The sequence below is a fragment of the Mirounga angustirostris genome, unplaced genomic scaffold (assembly GCF_029215605.1).
Source record: "Mirounga angustirostris isolate CCGP_5_RB_7025 unplaced genomic scaffold, mMirAng1.0.hap1 SCAF_3, whole genome shotgun sequence".
In the NCBI taxonomy this organism is placed as follows: Eukaryota; Metazoa; Chordata; class Mammalia; order Carnivora; family Phocidae; genus Mirounga; species Mirounga angustirostris.
The window spans coordinates 177252458-177263796 of NW_026991711.1; the positions used below are offsets into that span (position 1 = coordinate 177252458).

Below are 11339 nucleotides of genomic sequence, written 5' to 3' on the forward strand. Positions count from 1 at the left end.
GGGTCAGGTAAGTCTTACAGAAAGGGCATCAGAGGTAAACCCGGAGGAAGGATCCGCAGATCCAGGGGGAAATCTGCACTGGGAGGAAATACGGGAGTCGTCAGCTCGTGGACAGTAAGAGCCCCTGTGGCAGTGAACGAAAGCGCGAGAGCGAAAATATTGGAGTGAGGAGCGGGCGAGGGACCCATATGTGAAAGACCCCAAGCCACCCCAGCCCTCCTTCCCCAGGATCTCATCCAGCCTCGCCCTCGCCGGCGCTTTGGCCAGTCCCGGAGCTTAGCCCGCTCCCACCCTCCCGGAGCCGCGCGCGGTCACCGCCCCCAGGGGAGGGCGGGACTCGGCTCTGCAGGGGAGGCTCCTCCCGCCGCCCAGAGACTGCGCGGGACGTGCCCGCCCTGCGCGATGACGTCAGCACGCCCGCGCGCGCCGGGGGGGAGTGGGAGTCGCTGGCCGGGAAGGGCTGAGGCTCCGGTAACCCCGGCAGGGCGGGGGGAGAGGGAGGGGCGGGGCAGGAGCCCCCTGGAGTGCGGGGTCGTGGTGCGGACCTGGAGCGAGAGCCCTAGACACGCTCAGCACCGCTTCCTCTGCCAGCAGGCCCCGCCCGGCCCGGCGATGGAGTTTCCGGACCTCGGGGCTCACTGTTCCGAGCCGAGCTGTCAGCGCTTGGGTGAGGGGCGGAGCGCGCGGGGGGCGGGGCCGGGCCGAGCGCGGCTTGGAGCCGCAGGTGGCGCGAAGGATGGGCTCCAAGGCTGGGCTCCCGGGCTGGCAGTGCCAGAGGAGGGCGGGGATCGAAGTTGGGGGCGGTGGCTAAGGGGGCGTGGCTAAGGAGATAGTGGCGTAGGACCGGGTGCAGTTTGTTGCAAACTGGGCGGCGTTTTCCCTTCCCTGAGTGGAAGGCTTGAGTGAGTGGGAATGACGTCGAGGTCCCGCTGGACCTGCAGTCCGACCCGCTCCCTGCAGATTTTCTGCCGCTCAAGTGCGACGCCTGCTCCGGCATCTTCTGCGCAGACCATGTGGCGTACGCCCAGCATCACTGTGGATCTGCTTACCAGAAGGTGAGGGGGCGGTGTGACGGCGGGAGGGGGCGGGTGGAGGATGCTTGCAGCATCTCCGGAATCCCTCTGCCTCCCATTTCCTCTCGTTTTTCTGAAGCTCAGTGCTGGAAACATTGTTTCCTTGTGCGTTTATAGGGCGCATATCCAGGTTCTTTCAGGGAGGCTGTTTCAGGACCAGAGATTTGGTTGGACTGGGAGCGGGCCACAGACTGACCCCTACTCCTTCTTAACTCTAGGATATCCAGGTACCTGTGTGCCCACTCTGTAATGTGCCTGTGCCTGTGGCCAGAGGGGAGCCCCCTGACCGCGCTGTGGGGGAGCACATCGACCGAGACTGTCGCTCAGATCCAGCACAGCAAAAACGTAAGGTAAGCGTTGGAGGGGTTAGCCGTGACCCAGCTGGGACCATGGATGCTTGCAAACCCGAACAGCTGTTATGATGGGATTGGAGAACGGGGTCAGAGTCTCAGCAGAGACAAACCTTCCCTCTGCATCTCAGATCTTCACCAATAAGTGTGAACGCTCTGGCTGCCGCCAGCGGGAAATGATGAAACTGACCTGTGAGCGCTGTGGCGGAAACTTCTGCATCAAGCACCGTCACCCACTGGACCATGATTGCTCTGGGGAGAGTCACCCAACCGGCCGGCCAGGGTAATTGCAACCAGGTCCAGTACTTGCCTTTGGGATCACCCCATCCTTTTGGAACTGACTCAGCCTCTATCGTTACAAGTTGAAGAGCTGCAAACCTGTTGCCTTTAGCTAGAGGAGTCTATTTTAGCTTCCTATTCAAGTGCGTATTTTTCCAGACTGGAGGAACTCCCCTCCTGACTTCCTGGGTAATGCCTGGGAGGACATGCAAGCTGACTGTTCTTGGAGGCATGCCAAGAGTGTCTCTTCCCTACAGACTTGCCGCCATCTCCAGAGCACAAGGTTTGGGTTCTTCTACAAGCACCATCCCCAGCCCAAGTCGGACAGTGTCTTCATCTACCTCTCCCAGCAGGTAGGCAGGCCTACCTGTTTCTTCTCTCCCTTTTTTCCCTTCACATCTCTGACTTCAGCCTCTTGAATGTCTGCCGTAGAGCAACAACCCAGTCTCCATCCAGGTCAGCCCCTCCAGTGATTGCTCTGCAGAATGGCTTGGTGAGTTGGGCGGAGCTTGGGGGGGGGAGTGGCAGAAGCAAACCCTCCCCTGCCCCCGCCAGGAGAATAAAGTCCAAGGCAACTGGTTTTCTTTCTCCTCTTTGCAGAGTGAGGATGAGGCTCTGCAAAGAGCCCTGGAACTGTCCCTGGCAGAGACCAAACCCCAGGTCCCAAGGTACCTCCTCTGGTGAAAGAGAGTGGGATGTGGGCAAAGGCTCAGTTTGGAGGGAGGGCGGTGGGACCACTCCAACCCCATGCAGGATAATAATTAAGAACTTGGGCTCAAAATTCAGCTTATCAACTATATGACCTTTGACAAGTTCTTGAACCCATGAGGGTTCTTAATTTTCTCTAAAATGGGACCGTACTACTACCTACCTTGTAGGGTTGTGGAAAGACTGAGAGAATACTCAGAAGCGCTCAGCACAGGGATGCCTAACAGATCAGATGCTCACGTTTTAGGTATTACTGTCATCCAACTTGCGCTATTCCTCTCTCCCAGTTCTCAGGAGGAAGAAGACTTAGCTTTAGCACAAGCACTGTCAGCCAGCGAGGCAGAATACCGACGGCAGCAGGTATGAGGACTGGGGAGAGCTCAGGTCCTGCACTGGGAGGAAGGTGGGGAGGGGCTTTCTTCAAGTGGCAGAGAGTTTCGGAATGGTGGTTATCCTTTCGTTTTTGGTGTGACTCCAGCCCACACTGGGCTCTGAAGTGAGGACTGGCCCTCATTTCCTTGACGTCGCACCCTGTCTTCCCTTCCTTCCCCTTTCCTTGCTCCAGGCCCAGAGCCGCAGCTTGAAGCCGTCCAACTGCAGCCTGTGCTAGGGCCCTGGGCTTGGGGAGGGAGGCTCAGCTGAGGAGGACTGTGGCCCCCACACCTCTAGGGTACACAGGCAGAGGAGGCTGGGAGCAGCCAGGAGTGAAGACAAGGAGGCCATCTCCAGGGAGCATCAGGAGGAGCACCTTGTGGAGCCAAGCCTACAGAAGGCCCTGGAAGAGAGCAGCTAGAACTGTCTGGTGGGTGGGCCCTTGGCGAATGCTGGCCAGGCCCCGGACAGCCCCCTGCATCATGTCATCCCCTTTACACTGAGGCTGCCCCCATCTGTAGGGGGCAAGGAGGGGCCTGGAAGGAATAAAGGATCTTGGCAGTCACTAAGACCTCCAAGTGGTGTGTTTTTTTCTCCTTTCCAACCGAAACCAGAGGAGTCCTGTCAAGAATGTGCCCCTCGCCTAAGGGTAGAGGCCCCCTGCAATGCCCCACACCAAGGTCACAAGGATCCTAGCATAGTCCACACTTTTATTTCCCCAAAAAGTGCTTTTCCAGAAGGTTCTTTTCCCCAACTATAGCTAGCACCATACCCCAACACCGGGATGAAATGTGCCGGGCAAAGGGATACATCTTACTCCCCTCTGAGTTCTCCTTTGGGAGGGACGTGGCCGCAGCTTTGTCACCGGTCTCAGCCCAGGGGTTTGGTGTCCTCAGAGACTTCTTCCTGTCCCCGCTGCTGCAGCTGCCACATGTCTGCATACATGCTGCCTTGGGACAGCAGAACCTCGTGCCTGGGGCAAGGAGGAGGAGGAAAGTGCAAGTCCCAACCACCCGTTTAACCCCAAGAGTCCTCACCACCAGCCCACAGAGAGGAGAGGGATCAGCCAGGGAGCTCCGAGACACTCGTGGGATTTCACCTTTTCCTCCCCGCCCCCCTCCAGAGGCCCCGCCCTGTTCATCCTGCGCTGTTCCTTACCGTCCTCTCTCTACAATGCAGCCATCCTTAAAGACGAGGATCTGGTCAGCGTCGACCACAGTTGAGAGCCTGAGAAATCAGAGCTGCGTTACGCACCATACACCACAAGTGGGCGCCCGCTGCCCAGGGTCCCGTACCTGTGCGCTACGACGATGGTGGTGCGGTTGGCGCAGACTTTGGCCAGAGAAGCCTGGATGGCCCTCTCGTTAGATGTATCCAGCGCTGATGTCGCCTACAGAGAGGATCTGGGTAAACTTGCCCCTGCCACCCGAGAACCCCGTGGAAGGAGGACACAAGTTGCTAGCTGAGGCCTTGGGAATCCGAAAGAACCTGCTCTGCATTCGAGGACTGTAAGGTGTTTTTATGAAGCAGGGATTCATGCTGTCTATCCACGATGGGCCACTGCCCAGCAGCAAATGGCCTGAGCACACGCAAGGGAGGAAGGAGGGGAGCAGGCTGCCCAGGGCCCTCACCTCATCCAGCAGAATGATGTCTGGAGCCTTGAGAATGGCGCGAGCAATGGCCACACGCTGCTTCTCCCCACCACTCAGCTTGAGTCCCCGCTCGCCCACCTGCGTCTCGTATCCTGTGAACATTGCCCGCCTACCTCAAGTCACATGGAATACATTTGGTTTCTGCGCCCAGATGAGCAGGATGGGATGGAACAGAGGGTTGGAGGGAATAGCAGGACTGAATCGGGCAGGGCAGGGCCTCTCTCTGCAGGAAGCTCACCTTCAGGGAAAGTCAGGATGGCCTCATGGATGCCCGCGGCCTGGGCGGCAGCTACCACCTCCTCATCCCCGGCTGTCAGACGGCCATAGCGGATGTTGTTAGCGATGGTGTCATTGAAGAGGACGGTGTCCTGGGGCACGACTCCAATGTGAGACCGGAGGGAGATCTGGGTCACCTGGAGCCAAAAGACCGTATGGCCCAGGCCATGAGACTGCCCCACGCCCACCCTCTGGGAGGTAAGATGGAATCGGGGGCGGGGGGGCACATGGGATGGGGTATAGGAACCCTGTCACCACCATCCCAAGTCCTAGCTGTGTGGGCAAATCGCTCAACCTCCCTGAGTCTGCTTCTCCATCTATAAAGAAAAAAGATGCTTTTTATGCCCATGACTACTTTACTGGGGTAGGTCACATGACACTAGTAAGGCTGAGGTCTCCAGCTGCAGCTTTTTGCAGGAGTGACCTCTTCTTCTCTCCCTGGAGAGTGGCCAGCACTTCATAGAGAGCCATTCTTTCACACACAGGCCCCTAAATCACAATCTCCTCCCCAGCAACCTTACCTGTGAGATGTCCTGCCCATCTATTCGGATGCAGCCGGAGCTGATGTCATAGAAGCGAAACAGCAAGCGCAACACTGTGCTCTTCCCTGCTCCAGATGGGCCCACCTGGTGCATTGGAAACAGAGGGAAAATATTTTCAGGCCTACCGCTTTTAAGGCTTGCTCTCCAAGAAGCCACCGGTGTCCATCGAGGCTGCTACATTCAATCCTGTGGCCTGTCGTGACAGGATTCTGACCCACAGCCTGGGTCACAAACTTCCATGAGCACCGGAGTAGGGAAACTCAAGGAGTCTGGGCCAAGTGCCTGGGTCTTCTCTCACCAGGGCCAGGGTCTGTCCGGGCATGACGGTGAAGGACACATCCTGCAGCGTTTCTCGCCTGCAAGGAAGGGTGGGCGTGGTCAGCAGGCCTGCTGCACCCCCAGGGACTCTTTCCACCAGTAGAGCTACTCCTGGGCCCTGCCCCTCCCCTGGGCCGTGCCCTAGAAGGCTCTCCTTCTTGGCAGTGGTGGGCTGAGAAGCAGGGATGGGGGGGGGCGGAGGCCATGTGTAAATGGATGATGGGACAGGAGGCTGGGAGGTGGCAAAAGGGAGACTCACCCACTGGTATAGCTGAAGTGCACATTCTCAAACTCAATCTGGCCCCTCTGGAAGCGCAGGGGCCCTGCTCCAGGGAGGTCCTTCACCTGGGAAAGTGCCACCCATGTGTGCCGCCACTAAGGTCTGCTCTTCCCCAGCCACCAGAATACCACGCAGACTCCCGCTTCCCGCACCCCGCGCTTCACTCACTTCCGGCTTCTCTTTCAGCAGGTCGAACATGTTCTCCATGTCGATGAAGTTTGTCTGGATCATCCTGTAAAAACAGCGCTGGCTGGGGCTCCTCTGAGGAGCTGGGGATTAACCATGCACCCCGGACAGGTGAGGGTCGGAGATCAGGTTACCTGTAGTAGGTGCCAAACCAGTTGAGAGGCATGTACAGCTGGATGATGTAGGTGCCAAAGAGCACGAAGTCCCCGACCTGCGGAGATCCCAGGAGGACGATGGAGTCACGGGAGGCCTACGGGCTGGCACCCCGCCCATCTGCTATCACCTTGCCCACTTCCCCCCAGGCACCGGGGGGCCCCGACACGGACCCCGGGCCCCCCTTCCCCGTCCCCAGCACAGTTCCCTCACCTGTAGCTTCTGCTCACTGACAAAGTACGCACAAAGCAGGGAGCCAGCAAGGAGCCCAAGTCCAATCACCAGGTTCTGGGTCTGATTTAGTAAAACCAGTGAAGCCGTTGACTTCCACTCCAAATGCTGGGGCAATGATATGGGGGGGCCGGGGGGTGGAATGTCACACATACACTCTCACCAAATCCAAACCTGAGCCCCCAGGCATCTTCAACCTCACTTTTTCAGCCCAAGTTGTACTCCTCTTGGCCCTGGCAATTCCACGAGGCTAGGCCACTGCTCTCAGCCAGCGTCAAACGAGCATCCTCACCTGATATTTGAGGATGGCCTCTCGATAGCGGTCCACTTCGTAACCTTCCGCGTTGTGATACTTCACCTGACGAAGTCAAGCCACCGTATGAGACAAGGCTGCAGCCTGAACACCTGGATCATTTTCTCCAGATTCCCAGTGCCTCCTTCCTCATTTTATCTTTTTTCTTTCTTTCTTTTTTTTTTAAAGATTTTATTTTTATTTATTTGAGAGAGAGAACGAGATAGAGAGCATGAGGGGGGGGGAGGGTCAGAGAGAGAGGCAGACTCCCTGCTGAGCAGGGAGCCCGACGTGGGACTCGATCCCGGGACTCCAGGATCATGACCTGAGCCGAAGGCAGTCGCTTAACCAACTGAGCCACCCAGGCGCCCTTTTTCTTTCTTTCTTTTGTTAAACTCTTATTTAAATAATTTCTACACCCAACATGAGGCAAGAACTCACAACCCTGAGATCGAGAGTCCCATGCTCTTCTGACTGAGCCAGCCAGGCCTCCCTCCATCCTCATTTGGAAAGGCACCACCCCCCCCGCCCCGCCCCTCGCAGCTCCCTGGCAGCCCCGCTGGTCGCAGCTGCCTCACATCTCCATGCCTCACGTTACTGTCCAAGGCCTTCATTACCGTCTCAAAGTTAAGCAAAGAGTCCACAGCTCGGGCCCGGGTAGCATTCTCCTGTGTGTTCATAGCACGTCGAAACTTCGTTCTCCACTCAGTGACCACAATGGTCACAACTGTAGAGTGACAGGAGGGGGAGGAAGGCGAAGAAGAGATCAAGACATCACTCCCGATAGCAGAGACCACAGGCGGATGTTCGCTACCTGACACATACACACGAACCCTGAGCTATAGACCAGGGACCCAGATCCCAAAGGGAGAGAGCCCTAAGCTCCCCGGGGGAAGGGGCTATGCCTGAGGCGTCTTTGCGGCCTACACAAAGCCTCGTGTGTGAAAATGCTGTCAGTGACCAAATGAAGGCGAGCTGCAGCTGGTTAGAGAAATGAGGTTTCTCCTTGACTTGAACCCACAGCAGGCCCCTAATGTGACCAGGATGCCCTTCCCTGTCCCTCTATCCGGCTTGAGCTACAGCCCCCCTGGCAGAAGAGAAGGCCCACCCATCACGTTGGGGAGCAGCAGGTTACTCAAGTCCACTAATCCACAGCCTCTCCTAGCTGGGCCACCTGAGTAGGGGCAGGGCTCATGCCCAAGGAAGTCCCCAGAATACTTCAGGGAGACACTTCCACCAAGCAGCACTCACTGAGGTAAAGACTCATGCAGAGGAACACAATGAGGCCAAACCAGGCGTTGAAGAACATGCTGAAGTAGATGATGCCGATGGTGATGTCAGCCAGCGTGGGGAGCACGTTGAACACCAGATAGCTAGGAAGGCGAGTCAGGCAACAAAGGAAGGTTTAGGGGCTTGGAGCCAGCAGGAGTTTCAGTGTGGTGTTTTGTTTTTCAGTGGCAGCAGACTAGAATCAAGCTAAATGCCCCTCACCAGGTGGATGGCTAAATAAACGGTAGCAGGCCCCAAGTACAGAATGCGCTGGGTCAGTTATAACGAATGAGGAGGATCTTCATGCAGGGGAAGATGTCTCCATACCGTTTTGTTAATAAGGCAATTCTGAAAATGACATCTGTGTCATGACCCTATGTGTTTTAGGGAAACCCTCCCCAGTACCCCATTAGTGCCGTGAGTCTCTGCACATACGTATGTCAAAGTGTCAAGAGCACAACTCAACATCCTAGACGGGGTGGGAACCTCTGGAGAAGCGAGTAGAATTTATAAGATACTTGTTCCATTTTATTTGTGTTATGGCAGCATGTGTATATTTATCTTAAAGTTAAAAAAAAAAAAAATTAAGAGGAGGACGGAGAGGTAGCTGAAGCTGGGTGCTTTCTCCAGCCCCACCGTCCCACGCTCCATTTCCACGGGCCTGGCACCTGAGCAACCCGGTGACACTGGATGTGCCCCGGTCCACAATCCGTAGCACCTCCCCGGTACGGCGTCCCAGGTGCCAGCGCAGGGAGAGCTCATGCAGGTGGGAGAAGAGGCGCAGCTCCACCTGCCGCGATGTGAACTGCTGTACCCGGATCCACAGGAACGTGCGCATGTTGCTCACAAAGCCTAGGGGGAGCCGGGGAGAGGCCTCGGTAGAGCTGAGGGGCCAAATGACATCAGCCCGCTACCGAGATATGAAAGGTCCGAGAACGCCAAGGGGCCGAGGGAGGGATGCTTTGGGGAGGAAGAGGGAGAGAGGCCAATGACAACCAGGGTGACAGCAGAGTCCCTCATACCTGTACTGCCAGTGCCACCCCCCTGGAGGAACTTGAGGATGACATAGGTGGTGACGGTCCAGGCCAGGGAGCTCCAAGGTGCCTTCTCAGTCATTAAGTTCACTATGGAGAAAATAAGTCAGAGCCCACTTCTGGCCCCGAGGGCTCTCTTCGGGAGAAACTGCTCCAGGCACCAGCCACAATCCCCTTTCTGACCCTCCAGCTCCTAACACTGTCCCACCTCCGTAGGTTAGGGCCCCCACCCCTCACATGGCCGATGAAGGACCAGAGAGCTGAGCGGGCACTTCTTCTTCCCCTCACCTATGTCCCTATAGAAGATGGGGACCAACACATTCAGTCCCCGTTCCAACCCCATGAGCCCCAGGCAGATGAGCACAACAAGCTGCAGAACTGGACTCCCTCGAGGCCACAGGTAGCCACTCAGTAGGCGGAGCTTCCTGCCAAGGTCTTGCCATGTAGATCTTGGTGGTGCCTCTGGTGACTGAACCTAGGATGGTCAAACACGTAGGGGAGGGGAGCTCAGAAATCAAAAAGAAGTGACCTAGCCGAACCCCTCTAGGGAAAATGTATGGGATTACAGCTCCCAGTTATCTCAGACCCACAAGTGATCCCCAATGAGGTCAGAAAGGCTCACAGGGCACAAACTGAGATTTGGGAAAGAAATATTATGGTGGGAAAAAATGAAGACAGGCAATGAAATTAAGACAGACCCTAAGGTTCAGAAATTCAGGCATACCTCACTCCTCTCTACGTCTTGATCCTCTTCATTAACCTTCAAGGCATAGGACTGGGGACGAAGTCCAGGGGCCCAGAGTCCCAGGATAAAAAGCCCTCCAGAGACCACATACCGCAGCACCCACAGGCTAAACTGAACCTAGAATAAAACGTGTCCGGAGAGCATCAAAGAAGGCCAAAATGCCATTGTTACCACTTATAACAGAGCTAGGGACTGGGGTAGGGCACATACCCAGGTCAGGGGCCCAGCATCAAGTAGGCTTTAAAAAAATCTAGAGTGACTCAGCACAGACACACCCCACCAGCTGGCTATCAGCAACCAGGCCATGCAGGCCTCCCCCTTCTTCCCTTTCTTAGAGGCATCCGAAAGTGTGGAACCAGTGTGACCAGACATACCATCCTTCTTCTCAGCCCTTGCCACTCATGATTCTCCTCTCCCCACGAGGTCCCTTACCTGCTGGCCCAAGTCTGCCCGTGCCCACCACCACTGTGGGCTGTTCCAAGACACAAGGGCCAAGTTCTCAGCTGTAAATGCCACAGTCCAGAGGAGCAGGAGACCCGAGCTGTGCCTGAACTCGATCCAGATGCCCATTGCTAGCTTCTGCCAGGCCTGGTTATGTTCCACCACGAGCAGCCCCAGGCCACAGGCGCTGGCCAGAGTCCCCAGTATGGAAGCCAGCAGTAGGTAGCCTGGCAGCGGGGCGGCCCCAGCAGTGCCCACCCGGCCAACGAGGCCGGCTAGGGGCAGTGCCACCTGAAGTGTGGCCAAAAGCAGCTGCAGCACATAGGGAGCGACGAGAGGGCCGGCGCTCCAGGACGGCTCGTGCGGGCCAGCTGGCCGCTCCCGGCGCTTGCAGGGAAGGGCGAGCACCAAGGCCAGAGCCCCCAGGGCCATCAGTGTCGAGGGCATAAGCGTGAAGAAGAAGCAGGGACTCAGGCCCCCCTTCACCCAGGCCGGCCCCAAGGGCCCCTCGGCCTCGCAGTAGTTGCCCACAATCACCATGGCGATGCGTGGCCGCCGGCCGAGGCTGCGGGGACTTTGGGGCCTGCGGGGACTGCAAGAAGGGCAAACGGAACCGGCTGCTCTGGGCGGGGCGCGGATGGTGGGGTGTTTCGGGTCATGGAGCCGAGGGGCGCCAAGCCGCGGGGGTCTCGGGCAGGGACACACGTGGGCCCGGCCACACTACCCACTCTTCGCGCACGCGCCGCCGCCACGCACTCACGCAGGGCACGTACGCCGTCTTCTCCCGTCCGTCCGGCCCTCGCTCGCAGCCTGGGACCCTACTGCCAAGACCCGGTCCGAAAGAATGCTCGGCGTCTGACCAGAGCAGCTCCCTCGCGCAGCAGCCCCGCCCACGAGGGCGGCCCCGCCCCCACGTAGGGCCCCCATTGGTCAACGACTCTGAAGGGGCGGGAGGGGGAGGGTGCACGCGGGAAAGGCAAAATACCAGGGCGGAGTCGGCTTGGTCACGTGCTCAGGGCGCGAAATCTGACCGCACGTCCGGCCGGAGACCTTGACCTCCACGGAACCACAGCTAGGAAATGACCCTTCCGCTAGCAGGCTAGCTCGGTATATCCAAGTGACGGCATAGACCCACTTC

The 11339-nt window shown here is 57.6% G+C and overlaps 2 protein-coding genes across 4 annotated transcripts; one reads left to right on the forward strand and one right to left on the reverse strand.

Annotated features, from left to right (window-relative positions):
* The first annotated feature begins 403 nt into the window (after positions 1-403).
* ZFAND2B (zinc finger AN1-type containing 2B) lies at positions 404-3351 on the forward strand. Of its 2 annotated transcripts, XM_045867961.3 has the most exons (10): positions 404-471; positions 595-667; positions 961-1055; positions 1292-1423; positions 1555-1706; positions 1960-2055; positions 2135-2195; positions 2303-2370; positions 2698-2770; positions 2976-3351. In XM_045867961.3, the coding sequence occupies exons 2-10, from the start codon at positions 613-615 to the stop codon at positions 3018-3020; spliced, it is 777 nt and encodes a 258-aa protein (XP_045723917.1). In that variant the 5' UTR covers positions 404-471; positions 595-612; the 3' UTR covers positions 3021-3351. The 2 variants fall into 2 exon arrangements, with proteins under 2 accessions (XP_045723917.1, XP_045723919.1); XM_045867963.3 differs by lacking the exon at positions 404-471 and having other exon boundaries at positions 481-667; positions 3080-3351.
* A 124-nt stretch (positions 3352-3475) lies between these two features.
* Positions 3476-11058, reverse strand: ABCB6 (ATP binding cassette subfamily B member 6 (LAN blood group)). 2 transcript variants are annotated; one of them, XM_045867950.3, is made up of 19 exons: positions 10193-11058; positions 9740-9877; positions 9304-9490; positions 9004-9105; positions 8650-8833; positions 7964-8085; positions 7330-7439; positions 6713-6778; positions 6403-6528; positions 6171-6247; positions 6019-6082; positions 5830-5915; positions 5551-5608; positions 5232-5336; positions 4673-4847; positions 4414-4526; positions 4078-4172; positions 3941-4009; positions 3476-3755 (listed from the first exon to the last, which is right to left on the reverse strand). In XM_045867950.3, the coding sequence occupies exons 1-19, from the start codon at positions 10739-10741 to the stop codon at positions 3653-3655; spliced, it is 2529 nt and encodes an 842-aa protein (XP_045723906.1). In that variant the 5' UTR covers positions 10742-11058; the 3' UTR covers positions 3476-3652. The 2 variants fall into 2 exon arrangements, with proteins under 2 accessions (XP_045723906.1, XP_064443150.1); XM_064587080.1 differs by having other exon boundaries at positions 7330-7526.
* Positions 11059-11339: the final 281 nt, after the last annotated feature.

Bases quoted from the DNA above. Each gene is read 5' to 3' on its own strand.
- ZFAND2B (XM_045867961.3), top strand. From the start codon at position 613: ATGGAGTTTCCGGACCTCGGGGCTCACTGTTCCGAGCCGAGCTGTCAG. The intron at 1,056-1,291 runs GTGAGGGGGCGG...TCTTAACTCTAG, and splicing joins GTGGATCTGCTTACCAGAAG to GATATCCAGGTACCTGTGTG. The intron at 1,424-1,554 runs GTAAGCGTTGGA...TCTGCATCTCAG, and splicing joins CAGCACAGCAAAAACGTAAG to ATCTTCACCAATAAGTGTGA.
- ABCB6 (XM_064587080.1), bottom strand. From the start codon at position 10,741: ATGGTGATTGTGGGCAACTACTGCGAGGCCGAGGGGCCCTTGGGGCCG. The intron at 9,491-9,739 runs GTATGCCTGAAT...TGACCATCCTAG, and splicing joins AAGACGTAGAGAGGAGTGAG to GTTCAGTCACCAGAGGCACC. The intron at 8,834-9,003 runs GTATGAGGGACT...GGCTCCCCCTAG, and splicing joins GGGTGGCACTGGCAGTACAG to GCTTTGTGAGCAACATGCGC.